General features: G+C 33.5%; 1 protein-coding gene across 9 annotated transcripts; it reads left to right on the forward strand.

Moving 5' to 3' along the window:
* The first annotated feature begins 12,225 nt into the window (after positions 1–12,225).
* On the forward strand, positions 12,226–20,395 carry LOC114258027 (DEAD-box ATP-dependent RNA helicase 15). Of its 9 annotated transcripts, none has more exons than XR_014336420.1 (6): positions 12,226–12,426; positions 13,726–13,761; positions 14,207–14,286; positions 18,105–18,205; positions 18,939–19,121; positions 19,481–20,395. XR_014336420.1 is itself a non-coding variant. In XM_082879882.1 (5 exons), exons 1-5 carry the CDS (start codon positions 17,627–17,629, stop codon positions 19,499–19,501), a joined length of 429 nt encoding a protein of 142 aa, XP_082736008.1. In that variant the 5' UTR covers positions 17,390–17,626; the 3' UTR covers positions 19,502–20,395. The 9 variants fall into 9 exon arrangements, 2 of the variants coding, with proteins under 2 accessions (XP_082736008.1, XP_028053672.2); XR_014336417.1 differs by lacking the exons at positions 12,226–12,426; positions 13,726–13,761; positions 14,207–14,286 and adding exons at positions 17,390–17,658; positions 18,653–18,744 and having other exon boundaries at positions 19,481–19,576; positions 19,721–20,395; XR_014336422.1 differs by lacking the exon at positions 13,726–13,761.
* The last annotated feature ends 7,138 nt before the right edge of the window (positions 20,396–27,533 follow it).

Genomic DNA, 27,533 nt, shown 5'->3' on the forward strand with positions numbered 1-27,533 from the left:
CATGTGCTGGTGTGTGCTTCGTCTGGGCTGTTGGTGGTGTGTCCTTGCTGGTGTGTGCTAGCAAACAAATGTAGGGAAGGTTGGATTAAGAGATGATAGGGTTAGGAATTAGAAAAATGGGCCTTTCAGACTGTTGGGCTGGGCCTTAAACTATTGACATTTTAATGGGTCAAAAAAATTAAGTTAGTTTGAGCCTTTGTTTAATTTTTTTTGGACTTAAAACACACCAAACATAGTATACTAACTTATATTAGGAAGGGCTCCTATTTTGGGCCTATTTTGATGGGCCCTAAGCCATGGCCTTATGGGCCTATGGCCAGGGCCGGGCCTATGTGTTTTGAGATAAATTTTAATTTTTTTTTTTAGGGAGAGAGTTTGGAAATTTTTTTGATTTATTTGATCGTATATTTTCAAAATAGTTTTGGAGTTTAGGAGTTTAAGATAATTTGATATTTTGTAGTAGTTGAGTAGATGTGTGTAAGAGAAAAAGTGATTGACAAGGAGAGAGGAGAGATAAAAAGTGATTAGTTGATGTATAGGAGAAAAAGTGATTTTTTAGAAAAAAAATTTCAAAAAATTTGAACCAAACAAAATTAAAAAAAAAAATTCAAAAATTATATCTTGAGATATAAACCAAATAGGCCCAACGTGACCCAAAATGAATTAAAGGTAGGAAGCAACTTTTAACCCACTTTCCAAAAGAAGCTAATGTCACTAGGGTTACAAAACTATTAGAATTGAGGGGTTGTTTGAAAAGTGAGAAAATAGTAAAAAAAATGTTTAAAAATTATTATTTTTCTTAATTTTTTTATATGTATTTTTGTGAAAAATTAAAAATAATCAATTCCGAAACAAACCATGAGTTGAGTTTTGTAGAGTTTGAACTCAAATGGTTGATTTATCGAATTTGAAAATTTAATTTGAGTTTTGTTCGATAATTAATCTAGTAAAATTTGAAATTTTATGATGATTTATTTCTATTATTTAAATAAATATTCAACGGGTCGAGATTATTCAAAGTCGAATTCGGTTCATTTACTAAACGAGCTTAAAATTGTGACTCGAACTTGTTTATTCAAGTCCTAAACGAGGCGGACTCGCAAAAAGTTTGGTTCATTTGTAGTTCTAAATATGACGATATCATTTTTATAAATAAAAATATTTGCAAATGTTTTGTTTTAAAATAAAATATTCGCATTAAGACACATCAATGAGTTAAGGTTATTAAACGAATTAAATTACTTGATATTGGCTTGTGTTTGGTTCATTAAAGTTGTTGAGATAAGCTAATTATGTAAACAAGTAAAGTTTAAATATAATTTTAAACTTGTTAAGTTTTTATACCAAGTTTGAATAACCTACTACTTGGATTGATAACCAAATATATTATGTAAGTAAGTTTAAATATAATTTGAACCTTGTTAGGTTTTCAAGGCACAATGTATTACTCAATTCATTTTCGACCTTACATCCAGTACAAAAATTTAATATTGATTTTTTATTTTTAGGATAAATTACAAATATATCTCCTAAAGTTTGCTTAAAATACGAATTGTCTCCCGTGATTTTGAAAATTATAAATACCTTCCCGTCAGAATTTTTTATTTAACAGAATTAATTAAAAAAGTAAAATTTCTTATTGTTCACTCATACAATAATAAAATTATCTGAATTATTAATTGAAATAAAATTTTAATATTATTAAAAATTATTAATTAGCTTGATAATTTATTAATAAAAGGACTTATTTTTTATGAAATTAAAAACCTTAAGGAGCATAATGTAATTTATAAAACTACAAGGGGTAATTTGTAATTTAAATAAATCTCAGGGGAAGTGTTTATAATTTATCCTTATTTTTATATATAGACTCAAAATATATTTTTCAGGACCAAGAATTATCATAATAATGTATTGTCATTTTTTTTAAAATTATTTTTATATCTTTAAGTCCATGCAATTGTTAGTATTAAGTTAGTGCACAGCCAAAAATAATTTGAGGGACCTTAATCAAAGAAATTATTAATTACTTTATATGATACTCAAACGTGATTGGTTTAGGCGTTCAACTTCATCACATATATGTTTTCAGAGGTAGAATAGAGGGAATTCATAATGAGGAGATTGATAGTAAGGGGATTAAGTAAAATTATATTTATTTTTATGATAGTTGTTAGTGTAGGAATTGTTAAATTATTTTTATATAAAATAATTAAACAAATAAAAAAAATATAAAAAATTAAACATGAATATTTATAAAAAAAATTCCCAATATATAAAAAATAAAAAAATAAAAAAATTTCTAATCCCCTCACTATTTTTCTAATACCATCTCCCCAACCTCCATCTTAATCCCCCCAACCTCCATCTATATCACCTCCAACATCCTAATCCCCTCCCCAACTCTACAAACAAACACAATACTAAGGTGCTGTTTGGTAATACTTACGTTTTCAGTTTTCTGTTTATATTTATAAAAATTTTAAAAACTCAAATAAAAACTTGTTTGGTAAATTTTTTATTTATAAATCAGTGGTCTTAATTTATAAATTTGGCCAAAAAATGTAAACTCAAAAAATGTGTTTCCGTTTTGAGTTTTTGAGTTTTTTTTTTTTTTTTTATCACTCAACACTAGCCACCACCCGCCACCATTTTCCACCACCGTCTTCCACCACCACCACCCACCACCCACCCCTCACCACCACCTGCCACCACCACTCACCACCCACTTGCCACCACCACCCACCACCCGCCACCACCACCCACCTGCCACCCATCAGCCACCACCCACCTGCCATCCACTCGCCACCACCACCCATCCATTGCCACCACCACTCACCACCCACCTGCCACCACCATCCACCACCAGCCACATGCCACTTGCCACCCACCACCCGCCACTACCACCACCACCCACTCGCCACCCACCTGCTACCACCACCCACCACCCACCCGCCGCCCACCTACTACTGCCACCCACTACCCACCTGCTACCACCACCCGCCGCCCACCTGCTTTCACCACCCGCCACCCACCTGCTATCACCACCCACCACCACCACCACCGCCCACTCGTTACTACCCACCCACTGCCACCACCCGCCATCCGCCATCCGCCATCTGCCTACCACCACCACCCACCACCCACCACCACCCACTCGCTACCATCCACCACCCGTCACCGTCACCCACCCATCCACCACTACCACCACTCGCCACTTACCCGTCACCACCCACCACCACCTGCCATCCGCCATCCACCTACCACCGCTACCAACCACCCGCCACCACTACTACCACCACCACCACCACCACCCACTGGCTGCCACCCACTACTCGTCACCGTCACCCACCCGTCCACCATCACCACCTGCCATCCGCCACCCACCTGCCATCACCACCCACCACCTGCCACCACCGCCGCCGTCGCCCACTCGCTACCACCCGTTACGGTTACCGTCACCACCCACCCACCACCACCACTCGCCACCATCACCACCCGCCACCACCCACCACCCACCACCACCCACTACTCGCCACCACCACCACCACCACCCACTCGCTACCACCCATCACCTGCTACCGTCGCCCACCCACCCACCATCACCACCCGCCAACTACCTGCCACCACTCGCCATCCGCCACCCACCTGCCACCACCACCGCTACCTGCCACCATCGCCCACTTGCCACCACCCACCACCACCCGCCATCCACCACCCACCACCACCCACCACCCGTCACCACCACCACCACTCACTTGCTACTACCCACCACCCGCCACCGTCACCCACCTACCCACCACCACCACCCACAACCATCCGCTACCCACCACCCATCGTCACAACTTTCCACCACCGTCTTCCGCTGCCACTTGCCACCACTTGCCATTTCTCACTCTTTTTTATATTTTTAATTTTTTTTTTAATATTTTGTCAATTACCAAACGCGTTTGTAGTTTATATTTTTCTAAAAATAAACAAAAACCAGTTTATAAAATTTTTATAAATATAAACTAAAAACGTAAACGTTACCAAACAGAATACCTCCACCATCCTAATTCCCTTCCATCTATTTAACCCCAAAACAAACGGGCCCTTAATATAAAAATGACAGTGTCCCATGTTGACCTATCATTACAATTTTTTTTTTTACCAATGTTAAAAACACAAATGAATAAAACGATTAACGGAAAATGTAATAAAATGTTGGGATTAAATCCGTTTATGAAAATTCAAAATAAATCTTAATCTGTCCTGATATCTAGTGCTTTAATTATGTTTTTTTAGTATCTTGATAGTTTTTAATACGATAGTGTTACATATATCAATTAGTGTACTAATTGATATACTTACACTAATTATAACATTATTATTAACCTCATTTATTGTACAAATTACAATTATCAAAATTTTTTTAAATTATGTCACATTATTAATTAATACACTAATTAATATATTAATTAGTGCATATAACATTATTTTTTAAAAAAATACTCTACATTGTTTATCACTTAATAATTGTCAAACTATCTCTCAAAATTTTAACAAAAAATATTTGTCTCCCTCTTTTAACTAATAAATATCAAATTAAAACGTCACCACAACTTGCTCTAAAATGGCCAAATAATTTTGGAAAATACTAAAGGTCCCAAATTTTCTACTAAATAAATGATCAAATGTCTCACATGGGTGTGGGGCCCACAAAATTGCGGACCCCACACCCATGTGAGACATTTGGTCATTTGTTTGGTAGAAAATTTGGTATCCCTAGCATTACCCAATAATTTTCCCTTCCATCACCATCACAGTCCAATAAGATCAGCCCAGTTGTCTTTTGTCTCCTTGCGAAATTTATCTTAGCAAACCACTTTAATTGAACAAGGTACACTCGGCGTTGATTTTCCACACGTAATGTTCGCTTCTTCCACATTACCCATTCTAACCTCTTTTTTTTTTTTTTATTATTATTTTTAACATTTGGAAAAAAAAAATTATCTTTTTAATTTTTGCTTTTGTCTATTTTTTTTATTTTTTTATTTTATATTTAACATTTAATGTGAAAAAGAAAACTTTATGTAAAATAAGTTGATCCTCATTTTGTTCAACCACTTGTATTCTATCTAGAGTAAATTACACTCACTTCCCTTAAAGTTTTAAAAAAATACAATTAATCTTACATTTTTTTTTTACATAATTACATTGGTCTCCCTTGAAATTTAAATTCACATAGCACTTATGTCATTTTTCGCTAGTAATTCGTGAGTTGTATATATAAAAAAATAATATCATCATATGTTTTCTATTAAAATATACGTTTAATTTTATTTATTTCAATATATATTCACTATTTGTATTAGTTTTGGTCGCTTTAATTTTGTTAAAACAAAGGTTAGTAATTATGTTAATTTTGTAAGACTAAATATATTTTTCTCAAACCTCAAAGGAGAAGAGTGTAATTTACCATTTAATTTGTTGATTAAAATAGAGGAATTCAATACATTTAGGGCATGTTTGATTGACAGAATTAGCGTATGAGATTGAGATTATTAATCTGTAAGCCCAATAATTCTATGTTTGTTTTGAAGTTGTCATGCCCAACAATAATATAATAAATACAACCCAATCATAAGTTAATAATTGCATAAATGAGAATAAATAGTTCTTTCATTATATAAAAGTTAAAGATACAAAAGAGTTTATCATAAATAAATGTCCTATTGGCTTATACCTTTCTAAGCCTTGACTTGGTTACAACATAAGTGAGCTTCGCTCATTACACCTTAAGCCTTTGGCTTTGCAAAAATATACAATAAAAATAAGAAGCTCTTGCTCCAGAAAATCCCTCCAACGCTATTGCCTTGGTGGAGGCATCCCATCATTACTTGAAAATGTTTTTCCCAAATAAGGTGAGCCACAACCCAGTAGGAATCATCTAACATAATATATGAAGTTTAGCAAATGTATAAGTACAAAGTGTATAAACAATACTTGTGGTAAAACTTTTCACAACTTTATATATTCTCAAGATATCAATTTCAAGTCTTAATCCATCTTCTTTCAATTCATATTCCGTTCACTTATCTGCCTCAATTCATGAGTCAATTTCGTTATTTCTTAACAACTGAACTAAGGTTACAACTCAACAAATTTTCAAATCATACAACACATATGCATAAACACTTCAAATTTTCATTTCACGGATATTTCATCCGTAGACAGCCGTCAAACGGGACCTATGTAAACGTAGGCTATACAAGCACTACAATTGCCATTTTATGGAAATTTCGTCCACGGGCAGTCGTCAAATAGAACCCATGTATAATTTTGGGACTTTCACCCAAGAGACTCCGGCCAACTTAATTATAATGGAGTCCATCCACTTTCTCCACCCAAACAATCATTCATATATATGCAATGTATTTAAACATAGTCATATCCAATGACAATCAACAAGAGGTTAGTTTCATTTTATCTAATCCTCATGCAATTTCTACAAACACTCATAGCTATCCTCCACCAATAGCCCAATACAGATATTTCTAAACAGATATACGATCTCAAGATAGATAATTTGACCAAATTTCCAAAGATGTGAAGCATTATATACTTAATTCCACCATCTATTTCAATACTCACTTAATTTCATATTTACCACACCAATTTCAATTATTTATACAGAATAATTATGTTAGCCATTTTAGGGCAAAAATCTCATTTTTTCTAAACATCAACCCAAGTACCAAAATCTACCATTTTGACACAACATGACCATATATTCAACCCCATACCCATTTATTTCATACTTGCCAAAAACCCCTCTTTTCATTTCACCCCCAAACCCTAGGTTTGTACAAACTACTCCCAAATCCCACAATTGTTACACAATAACAAATAACTAAGCTAAAAAACATATGAGAGTGTAGAAGAATCCTTATCTCAAAGAGAGAAGACGAGTCAAGCAAGAGTGAAACTCCAAGGACACCAAAACCCACTTCTATTTGGATCAAAATGAAGATCTTGAAGCACACTACCTCTTTCTTAAAGGCACTAGGGTGAAAAGATCAATGGATCTGGATGAAATTGAAGAGTGAAGGTGAATTTTAGAGAGAGAAGCTCAAGATCTAGATATTTGGAGAGTTTTAGAGAGAGAGAGAGAGAGAAGAAAAAGATTCAAAATGATGTTTTCACGGACTGTTATATACGCAGTCCGCTCGAGCGTGTAAAGTGACGCTCGAGCGTCAGACACAAAGTTTCGCTCGAGCGTGAAAAGTGGCACTCGAGCGTGGGATACGCTCTTTCAGAAGTTTTGCAGTCGAAGGACCCTGGTCGAGCGTCCAATGCATTCTCCTAGTATTTGCAGACCTGCAAAAACACTGAGAATTGACAAATCCCGCTTAAGCGCAAGAATAGCTGCTCGAGCAGAGGAGCAAAGTTTGTGACGCTCGCTCGAGTGCAAGAATGCCCGCTCGAATGGAAAAGCCAAAATCTAGGCATCACAGATTTGGAAAAACACGCAACCAACCTATTCCAAACGCACAACTACAATCCGATAACCAAAATAAAGGAAAAGACAAGGGAAAAAGATACGAATAACCATACAAAATCATACCAACCAGAGTCCGGAATACGACAAGTGATGGTCAAAATCAGAATCGCTATAGAAATTTTGTTTCAAAATTATTAATCCAATAAATAATTAATCCAACAAATTTGTAAGATTATTAGTAATGGGGTAGGAGTGAGATTATATATCATGAGTTGGGAAATAAAGTAAAAAAACTCTTTTACCCTTGACTAAAAATTAAAACATTTATTATTTTTATATAATTTTATATTTTAGAATGCTAAAAATAATTTTAAAAAATTTAAAATATTTTTTGATATTTATTTTATCAAATTAGTTTATATTTTTGAAAAAAATTAAAAAACAAACCAAACATGGCCCTTGTATTTTGTATTTTGTATTTTTATTTTTCTTTTATTTATTTATTTATAATTTTTTTCAAAACCATTTTTATGAAGAAATTTTGATAAAGTAAAGATTGTGAACAAATATTGATAGAGGGTAAAATTGGAAAAAAAGATAAATATAGTGTAATTCTACATTTATATGTTTTTTATCCAATACAAATCAAACAATGGATAACGGGATAATTTATCCTACTAATTCAATTAAACAATGAATACCAGACTAATTTGATAAAATTATTAATACCTTCACTATGTGAATCAAACATGGTCTAAATGGTGACTATTTTACAATTTGAACAAATAAAAATAAAATTTTATTTATACTTGTTAAATTAAAACTAAAATTATTTTCGATAGAAGTGAAATCAGCATAGGTAAAAGATTTACATTAAAAAAAATATTTATTTAAAATTAAAAAATACTAACAAAAAAAAATATTATTTTAAAATTCAATAATGTACCAAGGGCCTAATAAAATAAAAAGAAGATTTCGAAGTAGGGATGACAATGGATAACCTACCTTGTAGGTATCCATGGAGACCCAACCCAAATACATGGGTTTTTTCCTCTTTTTTTTTATCCATTGGGTAGGGTATCTGATATTCTTGAAATATCCACAGGGGATGGGTACCCACTAATTTTCCCATAATTTTTTTTTTTTTTTTTAAGATTCACAACCAAAACTAAATATACATTCAATCTTTTTTCTTTTTTTTTTTTATTTATTTTTTCAGGTTCACAACCAAATTATTTATTTATTTATTTATTTATTATTTTTTTAAGATCCACAACCAAAGCTAAATATACCTTCAATCTTTTTTTATTTTTATTTTTAAGGTTCACAACCATTTTTTTTTTAATTTTTAAGATTCACAACCAAAACTAAATATACATTTAATCTTTTTTCTTTTTTTAATTTTTTTAAGGTTCACAACCAATTTTTTTTTTTTTTTTTTTTTTTTTTTTTTTTTTTTTAAGATTCACAACCAAAGCTAAATATATATTTAATTTAATTTTTTTTTAAGGTTCACAACCAATTTTTTTTTTTTTTTAAGATTCACAACCAAAGCTAAATATATATTTAATTTAATTTTTTTTTAAATTTTTTTAAGGTTCACAACCATTTTTTTTTTTTTTTAAAGATTTACAACCAAAGATATACATTCAATCTTATTTTATTTTATTTGGCTCAACAATAAAATCAAATACACATTAATTAACATTGTCACATTATTCTTGTCAAATTTTATGCATATCTAGAATTTTTTAAATTTATTTAAAAAAAATTAAGGACACTGTCTAGTGTAGGTTTCGGTTTGCTTTTCTATGTTATTTTATTTTGTTGTGTATTGTAATTTTCAGAATGGTTTGCTTGTTCTGAAATTTCAATTAACGAGTATGAATCTATTTGTTTTATGTTATCACACAATTTATACAACATATATATATATATATATATATATGAATGTATTTGAAAATAAGAAAATTGTAGAGAATCAAAACAAGCATGAGTTGTGATTGGTTAGAAATGATGGGTACAAAGATTTATTTGCTAGAAAAACAAAAAGGGGATACAAAGTCATACTAAATAATTTTTTTTAAATTAAAAGAATTATTCTTAGTTATGAACAGATTTAACTGAAATCAACTTGTTTCCCAATGTAATGCTTCATTTATTTAGATAGAAAATATTTTTTAATGAAAAATATTTTTTATAAAAAAAATTCAAAATATATTTTTTTATATTTGGTGGTGGTGGTGATGGAACGAAGGTGAAAGTAGAAATTATTACATTGTGGTGGGGTGATGGCGGCAGTGATGATGGTAGTGGCTATGGTGATGGTAGTGTGACAGTGAAAGTGAGAATAGTGGTGACGGTGTTGTGAAATTAGTAAAAATTTAATTGAAAAAACATTTTTTGTTTTTTAAAAGTAACAAACAACAAAATTCGTGGGGGACTAAAGGAAGAAGATGGAGGATGGATTGGGTGTAGTAATGCATAGATATCTTAAAATGAGTGGTTCAGATTTGTTAAAGGTATAATTAGATTTTGAATAAATTAAAATGAATGGTTCAAATTTGCTAAGAGAAAGATGATTTAAGGTCTAAATTGTCCGTGGCTAACAATTCCTTGTTTATGCCCTGATGCAATTTAATATGAGTCTTATAACACTTTCTTCCAACAAACTTTTTGATTGTCTCAAAATTATATATTTGATTATTATAAAACAAACTTTTTAATTAATTAATTAATGTGTATTTGATTTTGTTGTTGAACCAAATAAAATAAAATAAGATTGAATGTATATTTAGCTTTTGTTGTGAACCTTAAAAAAATAAAAAAATAAATAAAAAAATAAGTTGTTAACATTAAATATATTAAAAAAGAAAGAAAAAAGATTGAAGGTATATTTAGCTAAAACCTTTATAAAAAAAAGACAAAAGAAAAACAAGAAGGTTGTTAACATGAAATATATTAAAAAAGAAAGAAAAAAGATTGAAGGTATATTTAACTTTTGTTGTGAACCTTAAAAAAAAAAAAAAAAATTGTTAACATTAAATATATTAAAAAAGATAAAAAAAAGATTGAAGATAATTTAACTTTTGTTGTGAACCTTAAAAAAAAATAAATAAAAAAAAAAATTGTTAACATTAAATATATTAAAAAAGAAAGAAAAAAGATTGAAGGTATATTTAACTTTTGTTGGGAACCTTAAAAAAAAAAAAAATAAATAAAAAATAAAAAAATAAATAAAAAAAAATTGTTAACATTAAATATATTAAAAAAGAAAGAAAAAAGATTGAAGGTATATTTAGTTTTTGTTGTGAACTTTTAAAAAAAGAAAAAAAAAGAAAAAAAAAGTGGTTGTTAACATTAAATATAAAAAATAAAAAAAAGGGGATTAAAGTGGATTGGGGAAAATTCATGCCCATTAAAAAATGGGAAGGATGGTACCTATGGGGAATGGAAAATGGAGAATGAGAAAAATTTATTATAGGAAAATGGGGATGGAGAATTAATATCCACCCCGATTGCCCCCATTGCCATTCCTATTTCGAAGGGATCAAAATCCACGTGGTGGTGCATGAGCCATTATGAAAAAGCGGTTTTGGCACTGTAATCGCAGCTATCACCCTCTTCTCTTGTGTTATTTATAGGGCAAACTTCGCAAACTTCATTTTAGTCATCTGTAGTTTGGATCTGGTGCAGTATTCGGAAATTATCATATAATTTTTTATAATTAATGGACTAAAACGCATAGTTAACTTTTCTATTTAAAATAATAAAATGTGAAAGTCACACGCCTCTATAGAAAGTGAGTCCATTTTTATGACGAAAATATCTTTTATACCTCTTCAAATTTACAAAAGATGCCATTCTATTTTCAATCTTCTTTTTCTTCATCTCTTCTCTCTCTCTCTCTCTCTCTCTCTCTCTCTCTGTGTAACGACCCCATTACGTATAACAATTAGCACTTAATTAATTAAGGAGATTTGGGATTTAATTGCCAATTATCATAATTTAATCTGGGATTTATGAAAATCATGGAGATTGATTCATATATGATTTTATTGAAGATTTAATTTGAAATTAGAAATTAAGGGTCCAAATGACGTAAGGAAGTGAAGTTAAGAAGTTGAATCAATTTAATCTTAATTACGGACCCATTTGGAAGTTTAATTAAATATTCGATTCAATTTAGAAAAATTGAGATTCGATTAATTAGGTCCAAATTAGAGTTAATTAAATTAATTAAATTATGAGGATTGAGAATTGTGATTATTATGAATTAAATTTATTTATGGTGTACCCAATTTGAATATGTAATTTATTGACGAAAATTTTGAGTCTGATTAGGAATTGAAGGCATAAATGATTTAAGAAACTAAAATTGAGGATGGAAATAAGTTTAATTTGATATTTGGAGCCTTTTGGGAGTCTGATTAAAAATCAGATTCAGAATGGTAAAGATTAAATATAATTAATTGGGCTTTAATGGAAGTCAAATTAGACTGAGTAAATTATGTGGGATTTTGATTAGTTGTGATTAATTAAATTATGTACTAATCAAGTGTTAATTATAATTAGTTAAGACAAAAGCGGGGTTAATTAAGTCAATGCATAAATTAGTAATTTAGTTAATTTTAGAGCCTTCTAATCTTTTAGTATTGGAATCTTGTGCACGTGTGAATAGTGTTGAATCAAGAAGTGGGTTTGTGTATACGTGGTGCCAATTTCAAGTGAAGAAATGGGCTTACTCTTTTCTTCTTCAAAAACTGTTTTGTTGAATATGGTTCGGAGAGGGAGAGAAGAACCGAGAGAGAGAGAGTGAGAGAGAGAAGTCCAACCTTATGCTGGAAAAAGCTTTGGAGGAATGGGTTTAAGAGATCTAAATGAGGATAAGAGAGGGAACTCAAGGAATTAAAAAGAAATTCAGCCATTGAAGGTTAAAGGTAAGGGTTTCAACCTTGATTTTTTTGTAGAAATCCTTGTATCACACTTGGAATTAAAGATGAGTTTGGCTCAATTTCATGTAATTAAAAGAGTATTAACAAGAAGATGATGGAATTAAATTAGATGGTTATGGAATAAATTTAGGAATTAATTATTTTGGGTTTGATTTTGGAATACCATGCATGAATTTGTGTCAAATTTTTGCATGCATGAACAAACTTTGCAAGTCTCAATACTCTAATTGTACATGCATCTTAGATGTTTAAAAGATTTGAAGGATTAGTTCCATGTTTGGGTATAAGAAGAGCAAGTTTTGGGGTAATATGAATTCATGAACATTTTGAACTTAATATTGAATTAAAGAAATTTTGGATGTAATTGGTTTGAATTTGATCCTAATTTCACACATGCAAATATTTTTTTAAGAGTTTTATAACTTTAATTTCATGTTTTAGATAATCCTCCGTGCATTATGAATCAATAGAATTAGTCTCATGGATTTTGTAAGAAATAAGGTTTTAAGTAAGAAATTAAGTAGACTCATAGTTGTAGAAATTAATTTGAAAAATTAATTGTTTTGATTAGATTTTGTAGTATTTTCTTGTGTTACATGAGTTTTTAAGGGAATTGAGCCATTCAAGTTCATATTTTGAAGAGATAAATGAAATGTTTTAAGAAAATCAAGTTTATGGAAATTTGGAATTAATCCTAAAGTTTTGATTTTATAATTAGATTTTTAATCCACGCATGTAATGTAATTTCAAGAGTTTGGAAAGTCTAATTCATATTTTAATATTGTGGGTTAATATAAAGAAAATGAATTAAAACTAAATTTGGACAATTGGAGCATGATTTTGAATAAATGATTTCTAATTGAGAGTGTCTACTGAATTATATATTGATTCTCCATATTTGTGTACCAAAATACATGTTTTGAGGCCTTGAATATCAAATCTAAACTTGAATTACAATTCTGGAAATTCCAGAATTCACACTGTCCGCTCGAGCGTGGAAAGTTTTGTTCGAGCGTGAAAATCGAGCTCCCAAAAGTGTTTCAAAATTTTACAGTCTGCTCGAGCGACCAAAGTGGTGCTCGAGCGAGGACCCTATTTTCAGCAATTTTTGACTAACTCTTTTAAATGCATAATTACATCCTCATGACATTCTAAGTATTCTTAGGCACCAATTGGACTCTCATAGTCATGGAATAAACTAGAAACACATAAAGAGAGTTGAATTAAAATGAAATGAATATTAAATGGTGTTTCTATTGTGTTTTTATTATGTGATTTATATAGGTGGGCATCTGAGGCCGTATATCGACTTAACCCACTGTGAGTAACATTTTTGTAAAGATATGTTGATATAAATTATGTTTTAATTGTTATCGATAAGCTATGGTTTCTTGAGATGCTATCTTGATTATGTGAACGAATGTCCTATTTGTGAATCTATTATGGCATCCGCAGATAGTCCCAAGTCATGGGGGACGACATGTAAATGCGGGTCCATGATGTATATGTGATACGAGATCTCGTTAGCCACTTTATTGTGGTGATATGTGTTTAATCAGTATCTGGAACTGATTACTCTAGTCCGAAGACGATATGTGATATGTTCTGTGAGATGTACCATTATATTATGTTCTGATATGAGACTGATATGATTGATTGTGATATGATTTGTTTTACGGATATTGTATTTGGAATTCGTTCACTAACCCCTTTACGTTAATGTTATTCACTGGGCTTTAGCTCACAGTTTATTGTATATATGTAGGTGGTCAAGCACTGGAGCAAAGTTAGCGGCGTTAGCCTAATTTCGTTTTGTCAAGCCAACCTACTGTGCCTCACCACGAGGTTTCAAACCGTTATTGTCAAGGCTTTGTTTTGGCTTTGGGATTTAATTCTCCAACATGTCTTTTATTTTGTACTTAGACGTGTTTTGGACTTCAGTTTTTACATATATATTGAATATGGACTTGTTCTTATGTCTGTATTGGTATATATATATATATATATAAGTTGTTTGTGCATTTAAGTCCTCACAGCTCTTTGGACATTATGTTTTAATATTTACAGGCTTCCGCCGGCCCCTCCTATTGTATAATTGTTATTACTGTTAAGCAGGCCTCTGGTAATCACGGATTACTGGCCGGTTACGATGCTAAACCCTTAGGAGCGGGTTTGGGTCGTGACACTCTCTCCTCTCTCTCTCCTCCCCTCAAACCACCACCCATATCCATCCTCTCTCATAGGATGAACAAACACACCTCTAATCAATTGAACAAACACAACTTTGAACAAACACATTTTTGATCATGTATGCATAGATATATACATATATATTTTTCTTGATCATGTACAAATACATATACAAATCCAAACCCATTTTAATTTTTTTTTTGATTGAAGAGAATTAAAATTCCTCCCATACATATACATATACATACATATATATATATATATATATATATTTGTATACATATACAAATCCAAGCCTATTTTAATTTTAATTTTTTTTTGATTAAAGAGAACTGAAATTCCTACTATACATACATATATATATATATATATATATATATATTTGTATACATATACAAATCCAAACCCATTTAAATTTTTTTTTTTGATTGAAGAGAACTGAAATTCCCTCCGTATGGCATGTCGATCTCCAGCGAAGTGGAGAACCTCATCTATAACCCCAGCCACTTCAGAGCCATCTATTCTTGATTTATTTAAATATATTTTTGGGTAAAAAATTAGGCTTTTGATTTGGGTTTTTTTTTTTTCATGATTTCTTTCAAATTAACATTATTTTGATTAGTCTTTTGATTTCTTTCATGTTTCCTGTGTTGATTCAGAGATGATTATTGAGAGGGTAATTTGTATAGCCAAATTGGGCCGAGCTAGGAAGCATTGTTCTGAATATTAGGCCGTACTAAGAGCCGGGCTATGGGCCAGAATAGAGGTTGATAGCTCGGAATAGAGGTTGATAACTCGGTCTTGGGCCAGGTTGGTCAGCTGTGACACTGAGGCTTGGATCTAGCTGTTTAAAGGAAGTTCTGTAGCAAACCGAGGTAACATCAATGACGAGGGCTGAGCTATGTATAGCTCGGTAGGGTGGCATTCGATAGATTGGCATCCGATCTATCGGTCCGAATGGCAGGGGACCGAGATAAGGCAGCTCGGCCAGGAATGTATAACCGAGCATGAGGGAATGACCATCTCACTTGCTTGCAGTGATGAGGGTGTTTTAAGGATAAACATCATCCTTGGGCATGAGAATCCTAGGAGGACTCTGCTAAGGATAGTAGAGTCCTACTAGGATTGTGCAAACCATCTCACTTGGTTGGTAGTGAGTAGAGTGTGTGATTCCTAGGAGGACTCTTATAAGGAGAGTTAGAATCCTACTAGGATTGTGCCAGGCAGAGTCTATAAAAGCTCATAGCAGGACCTATGTATAGGTATCACAATTTTGACTCTTAGAAACACATAACTTTTTGTCTATTGTCTATTTGCTCACTTAGGCATCAGAGAGGTATCTGACACACACCCACCGGCTAGCTCACGTTTGTGTCTTTAGGAAGTAAAGTGACGACGTTTGGAGGAGCGCAAACTTGATCAACAGGATTATACGAGAAGATTATTTCATACTCGTACGATTATTATTGACTAAAAAAATAAAATAATAGAAGATTAGAGTCACAAGTTGCTGATTATGCAAAAGTTTAAAATGAAGAGAGAGAGAGAGAGAGAACTGGGTTTCCTTTGAATTGGAGAGAGAGAGAGAGAGAGAGAGAGAAGAACAAAATGAAGATGATGGTATAATTGTCAATTTACAACTTCTGTTAACAAAAGTTAGTGTGTGTTTTAGTCTATCAACCACAGGGGGGTTATGTGGTGATATTCGAACGTCAGGGGGTAATTCGCAAATGGCTAAAACCATAGGGGGTAAAGTGAAGTTTGCCTTTATTTATATCAATTATGTTGTATTTATTATTATTTTAATATCATATATATAAGTTATGTATTTGGAAAGTTGCTATTTTAGTTTTTAGTTATTTTAATAGGTTAAAATTTTGTATTTGGGAAGATAGTCGGATTTTTTTGTAGTTAGATATGATATTTGTGAGGAAAAAAGTGAAATGATTATAGATTTGATGTGATATTTTATTTTATTGACTATTTTAATCTATTATGTCTTTTTGTAAATTTTAATCTAAAAAGCCAAAAAATAGCCTTTTAGATATTTGTATAGCTTATCTGAACTAAAAATATAGTTTATATATTCTAAAAGTATCACTACAACAAAATACATCTTTGGCGACTAAAATTGGCGACTAAAATAAATTTAGTCGCCAAAAGTGTTAGAATTGGTGACTAAAACTTTTTTTTGGTCGCCAAAAGTATAAATTTTAGCTACTAGATTTTTTTAGTCGGAATATATTGATTATTGGCGACTAAAAATAATTTAGTCGCTAAAAATACTAGAATTGGCGACAAAAAAAAAAATTTAGTCGCCGTATATTGAGTTTTGGCTACTAAAATATTTAGTCACCGAATGTAAAATTAATAATTTATTTTTTATCTTTTGGCGACCAAAAGTTTAGTCGCCAAAACATATTTTCAGCGACCAAAAATTAGTTTAGTCGCCGTATATTAGGTATTGGCTACTAAAATATTTAGTCGCCAAATGTAAAATTAAAAAAAAAAAACTATCTTTGGCGACTAAAAGTTTAGTCGCCAAAACATATTTTCAGTGACCAAAAATTAGTTTGGTCGCCAAAAAATAAAAAATTGGAGGGAGACATTTTTAATTTAAATTTGAGGGATTTATAAAAGTAATTGGCAACTAAAGATTTTTATCGCTAATGGTGTAACATATAAGTAATTGGCGACCATTATGTATTTTAGTCATCAATTGTATAAAATAATATATATATATTTTGTACCAAACCAAACCCTAAAATAATCTGCGCCTCTCTCTCTCTCTCTCTCTCTCTCTCTCTCTCTCTATTCGGCATCCCTCTCCCTTTCTCTCCCCGTCTCCACTACTCCTCTCCCCTCCCTCTCTCACTGCCGCTCTTCTTCGCCTTCGACGGAAACCGGAGCACCTCCTTCTCACGCCGCCGCCTCCTCCTCCTCCGCCGATCTTCACAGATCCACCGCTGTGAGATCCAGAGGCTTCATCGCTGAGATGAACTCTGCTCCATTGATGCTCCGTCTCGCGTATGCTTTCTCTCTTTCTCTCTCAAAATATTCAGAGGTTTCTTGTGGGGATCTTAAAGATCTGATTGGTCCTTTTGATTTTCACTATTGATCTTAAAAATCAATACATACATACTATATACACACATCAATCTTTATCATCGTGGTAGCTTTCGATTTATTCCCTTTCAATTTGATGCATTTGATTATCTTTATCCACTTAATTTTTTTTTTTTTGGTTTTTCATTTTCGAAAAGATTGTCACAGTTTGTCACAAGAAAATTGCATTTTTCTTTTAAGTTGTTTTTTTGTAGATGCTTTGCTCTAGTATAAATTGTCAAGTCTGCATCTTTCTCCAGTGATGTTCTAATCTTTATAAATCTTATCGTGTTATGTTTCAGTCTGGATAAATGTTATCATATACTATAAATTTCTAATTCGTTCTCCTATTTATTTATTTTTTGTAGGGGCTATGTCGGAATTCACAGCTCCGGATTCAGAGATTTTTTTTTAAAGCTAGAGCTTCTGCGGGCTATTGTGGACTCTGGATTTGAGCATCCATCTGAAGGCAAGATATTTATTCATATAGTCATTCAAATTCATAAATAGATTTTTTATGTCTTAGAATAACTATTAATTTTGTTTTTCTTTTATTCTTTCAGTTTTGGTCATAATGTTATGTTCATCCATCTGTTGATGTCTAGCTGTCTTCTTAGGCTTTTGTAGAATTTAGATTAAAGAAAGATGAGCATCTGTAATTGAAACGCATAAGCTTTGTACTTTCTGGTTGTGGTTGTCGTGGATCTCCTATTACTTAGTTTCACTTTGGTAAGTTTTAGATATTATGGCTTATTTTTAAATAGATAGTGATTATTATTGTTGTTATTTGCTGGTATTGAATATGTTGACACATTATACTTAATATTGTCTTAAAATCATGGTCTGGGTAGCTGCCTATTGTTTTTTCTCATTTCTTTCATCTTCCAATATTTATTTTTTATTTTTTGACGATTAGCTTCTTGGATGTCATATGTCAAGCGAAATCTGGGATGGGAAAAACTGCTGTTTTTGTTCTGTCAACATTGCAGCAAATTGAGCCTGTTGCAGGTCAAGTTGGTGCCCTTGTTTTATGTCATACAAGGGAATTAGCTTACTAGGCATGTATCTAAATCGTAGGGCTTAAACCCTCATCTATTACTCTCTCTTCCTCAAACAACTCACACAGACATATATGTATGCATAGACAATCCAATTTCTATCTTATTAGTTTTCTTTCTTTTTGGTGTTTATCATTACTGCAGATCTGCCATGAGTTTGAGAGGTTCAACACTTATTTTCCAGATATCAAGGTTGCTGTTTTCCATGGCGGTGTCAATATCAAAATTCACAAGGACCTACTGAAGAATGAATGCCCTCACATTGATGTTGGAACACTTGGAAGAATACTGGCACTTGCTAGAGAAAAGGATCTTTCTCTGAGGAATGTGAGGCATTTTATCTTTCTCTAGTAACTACCATTTTTATTGAAACAAGTGTGCATCTTTTTTGTTCACTTGTTGAATTTAGGAGTTGTGTGGCTCATTACTCCATACTTGTTATTGTAACCTGGATTCTGTTTGTTGTTGATGTAACTCGGTTGTTATGTTCATGTATTATGCATTTGTTGTGTTAGGTTTATGAATTTTTCTATAAATTGTAGATCATCATCTTTATTTTGATGCATTTGCTCCATTTATGTAAATTGTTGTGCATTCTTTATTTTATACTTTGGTATAACTTTACTTTGTTTGCTGTCATATCTGATTGAGGCCTGACTATCAGAATCATTATTGTTTCTCTCCAGAATATCGTTGAATATCTATAAAAATGTAGAGCTTTCTTCCAATGCTTAATAATGAACTCCCTCATCAGAGGAATTCAACTTGCAAGCAACAGTTCAGTAAGTTGAGGAACCTGATGCTTATGTAATGATCAGGCAAATCATTTGATTAGCTCATGTTTCGCTTCAGAAATTCATCTACTTCTGCTTCTTGCTCTCCATGTCTTGGAGATTTTGTTAAATTACTAACCTGAACCACTTTAGGCCAATTCAGATTACAAAGAGGCATTGCTGTCAGGTAGTTTGAAGAAAACAGAGCTTTGAGTGTCAGACTAGAATCTTTGTTGTCTTGTGTAACTATCCTGACATTCAAATCTCTACCAGAAGTGTTTGTTTCTATAAGCCAGCCAACAACAACTGTGCAATCAGCAAAAGCTCCTACTTGCTACCCAAAGCCTTAATTTGAGCATTGCACTAGCACATCAGTGTGCAGACAAAGCTTTTGCATTGAGGACTGGATTGGCTTGAAGACCTTGGACAGAGCTGGGAGAGTCAAGTACATCAGTGTGTCCGGAAATCATATCAAAATGTCCAAAAATGATATGATAAAGTATATTGTCCCTTACTTGAAGAAGGGGTTTGGGCGTCTAAAGAGGGTCGACGAAGTTCAGAAGTTAAGTAAACAAAGGTTGTTGGGGAGGGAGGGATAATCCTGCAGTAATGCAAAGCCACACAAAAGCGCAAAATTTAACATCCGTCACACATCAGCTGAATTTATAATTGAAGGATGAGTTTTAGTCAATGAGTTTTTTTGAGAGCAGCCTGATTAGATATTAATTTTGTTTAATCCTCTGTTATGTATGGAATTATATTTTTGAGATTGGATTATACTTGATTTGTATAGAATTTTTTTTGGAAATATTAATTTGATGTTAAATATGATTTTTTTTTTTTTTTTTTTTTTTTTTTAATGGTTGAAAGTGAAATGTGTGTGTGTTGTGAAATGGTTGCTAATTTTATCAGTATATAGATAATTTTATTTATAAAATGGAAAAAAACTTTTGGCTACTAAATATTTGGTAGCTAAAAATAAAAATAAAATGGAAAAAAACTTTTGACTACTAAATATTTAGTAGCTAAAATAAAAGCTGACTTTAGGCGACTAAGAATTTAGTAGCTAAAAAAAATAAAATGAAAAAAATAAAAAAATAAAAAGATGAAAAAACCCTTTGGCGACTAAAACTTTGGTCGCCATAGGTACTTCAAGTTTTGGCGACCAAAGTTTTAGTAGCGGAAAATAAGATTTTTGGTGACTAAAATTTTATTTTAGGTGACTAAAAATGTTAGTCGCCATTTATAGGACTTTTGGCGACTAAAAAATATTTAGTCGCCAATACCTTCCCCGACAAGTGTTCCGCGACCAGTCTAGCGACCAAAATATTTAGTCGGGCAAAGAATTTGGCGACTAAAAATTGCACTTTTGGCGACTAAAAAATTCGTCGCCAAATGTGCATTTTGTTGTAGTGTATTTATTAATTTTTTTAAATAATTATATAATTGGAGAAATTTGTGAAAAAATTAGTTTTTTGAGTGCGTATGGTATTACATTCAATAATTATTTTATTTTAGTGATAAAAATAGGATTAATGAAATTATTTGATAAAAAAAATTATTTTTTATTTTCATGCTCGATAGTCACGACAAATAGTAGTAGCTAGTAGCTGATGGTGGTAGTGATATGGTCAAATAGGCATATTAGATAGACAAATAAGTAACGTGGATAAATAAATAAATGTCATGTGATCAGTGGACAATTAGACAAATCAGTAGGAGTAATATGATCATTCAAATTTTTATTACTCTTTTGACCCTAAAAGACTACAGTTTGAAGTTAAATTTTCAAAATTGGACTTATGACCCGAGTACTTTATATAATTTATCACTTTTATTATATATAGTATATACATATATATTTAGAAAAATTCTGTTTTCACACATCTAGTTAGCTTAGGGCACACACTTAATGAAATATTAATTTAATGACAATTATATCCTAAATAAAAATGACCATAATAGATATCCAGCAACATCTATAATATTATATAAAAAAATTCTCTGTACACATCTTTTAAGAACAAAAAAATCTCAATGTATACCTTTTGAGTTTAAAAAAAGCAAATCCTAATTTTTCCATTGTTGTCATATTACTTGTTACACATTCAATAGTCCTCTATTGCTTGCAAAACAAAACTCTCAAAACAATTCTCATATTGTTTTAATCTCTAGGTTTATGCTCTATTATTTATATCGTTTTCGTATTAGTTCCACAATTTTTGCTTGATTTTGATATGGAAAAGTTGCAAACGAAGTTCAAACTCAAGCAAGAAATAAACAACTCAACATTTGGATTCAGAAAAATTATGAATGCACTCATTGGGATTTATCTATGTAAAATAAACACTCGAGACAGATTTCACAAAATAGTATAGAAATTCTCAAAGACAAAAAAGAAAAAGAAAAAGAAAAAGAAAAAGAAAAAGAAAAGACAGAAATAAAACTTGAAACTGCTCTATATTTTTATTTTTATTTTGTTCTATTTTTATTAATAGAATCCCTTCCTCAATCTGCATTCTTCAATTATTTTTTTCTTTTATTCACTATTTCTTTTTCCTTTTTTTCCCCCTGTACTCTTCTCTTACTTATTATTTTATTTTATATTTTTTCTTTCTTTGGAATGCCCACAATGAATGCCTCTTTTCTCTTTTTTATCATGCAAAGAAAGAGGGCAAGTGGGTAGTTTAAAATCCCTTTTTCTTGCAAACCATAAAACCATTTTTAGCAGATTTTCATATCTTTTGGGAACGTCACATTAATTGTGTGTCTTCATCTTCAACATTTTCCCCTCCCAACGATCATTCAACGGTTTATTTAAAGGCCACAACTAATAGTAATGATCATTCAATGGAGCCTCTTCAATGGTGTTGTCAATGGAGGTCTTTAATGGTGTCTTCAATAAAGCAAAGTTCTTCACTGTGAGTTTTCACTTTGAAGTGAAGGGTATAATTGATACAATTAGTGTGTGGAATAAAAAATTAATTAATAATTAAATTATAAAGTGTGTGTGTTGAGAAATGATGTGGATTGAGACAATTAAGTGTGGAACTAGAATTTCCCATATATTTGAAACTAGTTAACAATATGGTGTTCAATGAAATTGTGGAACTGACATTTTGGTTTTAATTCAATTTTAAATGTTTCACAATTTGATTTAATTTTTAAAATTTTATAATAATTGATTTGATTATAAATTTATGATACCTAACAAGTATATTATTTATATCTCAGTTAGTTGGTATGTAACATAATTTACTATCTAAATTCCTTTATACTAATTAAGTATCAATTCTCTAATAATTGCTCTCATTTTGCTGTTTATGGCATGGGTGATTAGAAAAGAACTATAAGCATGGATATATATAATAGTATTGACAGAAGCCTTGCGTGGCAACAATAACTAGTTTTTAATAATTGAGCATGGATATATATAATAGTATTGACAGAAGCCTTGCGTGGCAACAATAACTAGTTTTTAATAATTGAGTTTAAATTCTAACAAGAAGCAAAAACACTATAAATTGCTAGACAACTTATTTTGAATAAACCAAACCCATTTAATCAGGGTTTAATAGGGGCATTTGAGTCCCACTAAATAAAAGTTACTTGTAGTTGATTGGGTTACACCTAATATAAGAGAACAAGACAAATTTTGGCAACTTTCGCTTTTTTAGCTTTCTTAAATTTTTTTGTTTTGTTTTTTCAGATCACATTTACTCTTTACTTATATATATATATATATTTAAAAAATAAAAAAAGTCAAAAAAACTAATCTTTAACTGTGTGAGTGATTTTCTGACTACACTGTCCGCCTAGTAATCAGCTGGAAAAGTACTGGCAGAATAGATGGCTTCTAGCTAACCTGCAACAGAAAGAGAAGTCTCCGGGGTACACCGACGATCAAGTCAGTATATCTCTAAAAGATAATCAAGTGCTAAACTCACAAGCTTAAACATAAAAAGCGTACCTTTGACCCATGGGGGTGCTTCTTTTTTATAGCCAATATAAACCTAGTCCCACTAGAAGCCTGACTTCTATGGACTCCCATTCAGTGCTTACTTTGGATTTCACAAGAGATAAAGATAAACTCCCTAAGAGCTTTATCCTTATCTTAGCAAAGTTTCCTCTTTACTCTAGGACTCTTGCCCCTTATCCATTTATCTCGGATTCCAATATCTTCGGAGATACCCTCGGCCTTGCCGAGATAACCTCAGCGTCACAACCAAGACACGTGGCACCTCGGCTGACACGTCGGCGTCACCTTGCCACGTGTTGGTATTCAGAAAATACATCCCCACAACTGCTCCCTAGGTTCTATTACCTCGGCATTCTGAGGTAATGGAACTTATATCTGTATTTTCTTCCAGTAAATCGGCTTAAAATTTGACAGCCGAGATCATTCATTTCAGGCCGACATACTTTCTCTAAAAAATCAAGATTTTTAAGGACCTTCTCACGCGCATGAGCTGTCATGCACTTGAACCCAACCGTTTTAGCCACGCGTTTCCCTCTTACTGGTCCGTACACGTGACGCGCCTGTTAGCCGCCCCTTTCTTCATGTGCGCCGTCTGACGCCCTCGTTCTTCTAGGCGTATTGATTGCTTTTGCCACCGTTTCTGTTTAATCAAATTTTTTTTCCCTTTTTTCTGTCTCTTCACTTTTTCATTCGAATCTCCTGCTATCTCTCTCTAGCTTTCAAAACTCTCTATCGCTCAAGCTTCTAAAGCTTTGCAACCTTCTCCGTTCACCCCTTCCGGCGAGATTTCCACCAGTCTTCTGCTCCTGCAACCGTCGTAGGACATCGGCAAATTCCTTTCCGGCTTCCCTTTTTCTGGTAAGCTACTGTTCTTTTCGTTTTCAATTCCTTGATGTTTCTTCTTTTTTTGCTGTCGCCATTACTGTACTGTTTTGAGCTTTTTTAATTCATAAATCGTACATCTGAATGCATTCATCCATGATTTTGCCTTTGCCCACATTTTGCACACACGCACTGTTTCACCATTTCTTTGCACTTTTGCCACTGTTCTTGGTCATATACTCTTGTATTCTTCATGTTCTTGATAGCCCATCTTAGTTCTTGTTTCTGAAACTTCGTTTTTGTTTTCTGTTTTTTGCATCTTTTCCAGATTCTTGCTTTCAATCCGTGTTTCCATAGATTTAGGTCTGGGATTTTTCTGTAGAACCCATAACTTAGGAAAAAACTGAAACCTGCACCTACCTTATTGTTTGCCGAGGTCCCAATAACCTTTCAAAAACATCTTGTGAGACCCACCTTCTACGATTAAGCCGATATCATGGGTATGTGGAAACATAGGGTAAGCACCTCCTCCAAACTAGAATACTTTAGACAGGAGTTTGAGATCCCAGCCGACATCCATTTGAGGTTGGCTAGGGATGATGACTCCATCATGCCCACTGCCGACTCCATGCCTTTCCCCGTAGTCGCCTTTATCGAGTGTGGACTTCAGTTTTCACTAAACATTCTGTTTCGTGAGGTCCTCCATCACTATAAGTTGAACCCTATGTAACTGGCCATCAATTCTTACCGAGTGATCAATGGTATTATAGCCCTAGCTAAACAGGAAAACGCTAGGATCACCCTTGCCGACATCCAATATTGCTATACCATGTGTGGCCTTAACTTGAAAGAAAAAGGCTACATTTATTACCTTAAGCCCAGGTCCACAGAATTCAAAATTGTAACCGACCTCCCAGACTCCAACAAGGGAGCTGGTGACGATTATTTCATTACCTCGGGGAACTGGGAGTTTGCCCCAGATGAAGACCTCCACCTCTTCCTTCTCCCACGATCAGTCTTTACAGAGGGTAATGGTAAGAGCCCTACATTCATACTTGTTTTACTTTTAAAGTCTTGTATACTTTATCTGTTTCCTAATGTCTGCTTTGTCTTTATTTTTGCAGTTCTTCCTTAGCCGCCAAAAAAATTTCGCCAATCCTTTGTTCCCAGCAAGGATTTAAAGAAATTACTGGACCTGCTAGTTCAGAAGCGAAAGGCACCCCTATTTCTCAACTTCATCCTAACATACAAATCAGCTCTCCTCGATGTCCCCGGGAAAAAGAAGAAGAAGATTTTTGGCCTATCTCCTTCCTTTGCTACAACTCTTCCAGTTGCATCAACATTACGAACAGACCAAGGATCAACCTCTGATCCAGCAGAACAGCCGTCGATCTCGGCTCCATACCTCATTCCACCATCCCAAAGAAAGCGTCGCCAACGTCTTGTTCTTACAGTTGAGATGGGTCGTGCAAAGCCAGTTGCTAAAGACTTCCTAGCCAACATTCCATCATCCATTGACGAACAACCAACACAAACCCAACCTCCAGCAAAACCAAAAAGAATTAAGAAAGTTCAACCGAAGGTGAAAGTGACTCAGGTTGAGACTGAGGACACTTTGCCAGCCCCAAAACTGGCTCCAAGTCAGAAAACTACCTCTGTCCCTTCGAAGAGGTCTGCCGAAGTACCTCATTCCGAATCCTCTAAATCAAAAAGGCCGAGGTCATCTGCAACGATTTCGGGGTCAAAGAAACTAGATGCCCCCTAGGCTCCCGAAATCACCCTAGAGGATAAGCCCGTAATGGCCAGTGACAGCGCCGACGATATCAATGTTGGCGTTGCACTCAGTACCGCTCTACTTCTCCCAGGTGACCTGGAGCGGAACGCCTAGTATAGCGAGTATGAGAACTATGCCTTAATGTTATAGCACTCTGTTCAGGTAAACGTCTTCTACTTGGTAAATTTTTCTTTCTCTTTATTTCACACTTTGAATATTCTTTAATACCTCTGTTTTCTTTCAGGCCATCCAGCATGCCCACTCTTTCTCAATGCAGTCTTTTGAGAACAGGGAGAGGCTTGCCGAGATGAAGAGGGAGGTCTCCAGCCTCCAAAAGACCAACAAAGGCCTCTAGTCAAAAATGAAGAAGCTGGAAGACCAAGCTAAGGAAGCCACCAAGGCTCAGACCGAAGCCGAAGAAAAGGCTGAGGCTGCTGAGGCTATTAGGAAGGTGGCCGAATCGCAAAGGAGAGAGGCTGAGGAAAAAATGGCCCAAGCTGAAAAAGAGCTTCAGGAGGCCCTGGCCACCAAAGAAGCTGAAATCAAAGACGCTGACGAAAAAGCGTACTCACAGGGTATGGTCGACGTTACTGAGGCCTATGAAAAACAAGTGAAGGAGGCATGCAACAAGGGTTTCACCCTTGGTTGGATGTCCCTTCTTAAAAAGCTTAATGTTCCTGATAACTCTCCATTGTGGAAGGCCGATGGCATTCCCTTGCCATTTCCTCTAGCCCCAACTCCAAGTGAAGATGTCGGCGAATCTGATGCTGAGGATGAGCCCGAGGAGGAAGAGGACGAGGCTTTGATTAGAAAATCAAAAGATGCTGATAGGGCCAAGTCCCCTCTTCAGAATAAGCAAGTCCTAGACTTGACTTATGATGAAGAAGGCGATGAGGTTGTCCAAAAAGCTCTTCCCGACATCGCACCAGTCGACATCCCTTCTGAGGTCAAGACTGTTGAAGAAACTCTCCAAGAAATTGACGCCGAGATAACGGCAGAGAAGGAGGCCGAGGTGGTATCTGATCTTCAAATTCAACAATTTGGAGGAGAGGAGCCTTAGCTCTAAGTCTTTTGTTTTTTGGCTGTTCTGGGGCTATTCTATACTTAGAATATTCTGCACATCTTTTACATATTCTTTCCACTTTGTAAAATCTTCTCGGGGTGACACACCTCGGATACATAACCTTCTCGGTTTTAATCTTAACAAGTGCTGAATATCATGCTGGTTTAACTCGACTTGTAAATTGTCCACAAATTTCAACAAGTGTTAAACAATGTCTTTGGCTTAACTTTAACTTGTAAATTGTCCACAAATTTCAACGAGTGTTAAGCAATACTTTTTGGTTTAACCAACTTGTAAATTGTCCACAAATTTCAACAAGTGTTAAACA

Source organism: Camellia sinensis, chromosome 7 (assembly GCF_055761805.1).
Source record: "Camellia sinensis isolate YWXY chromosome 7, ASM5576180v1, whole genome shotgun sequence".
Classification (NCBI taxonomy): domain Eukaryota; kingdom Viridiplantae; phylum Streptophyta; class Magnoliopsida; order Ericales; family Theaceae; genus Camellia; species Camellia sinensis.

Coding starts and splice junctions, on each gene's coding strand:
- LOC114258027 (XM_028197871.2), top strand. CDS start 17,627: ATGAACTCTGCTCCATTGATGCTCCGTCTCGC. Junction 17,659..18,104: donor CCATTGATGCTCCGTCTCGC/GTATGCTTTCTC, acceptor TATTTTTTGTAG/GGGCTATGTCGGAATTCACA. Junction 18,745..18,938: donor GCAAATTGAGCCTGTTGCAG/GTCAAGTTGGTG, acceptor TCATTACTGCAG/ATCTGCCATGAGTTTGAGAG.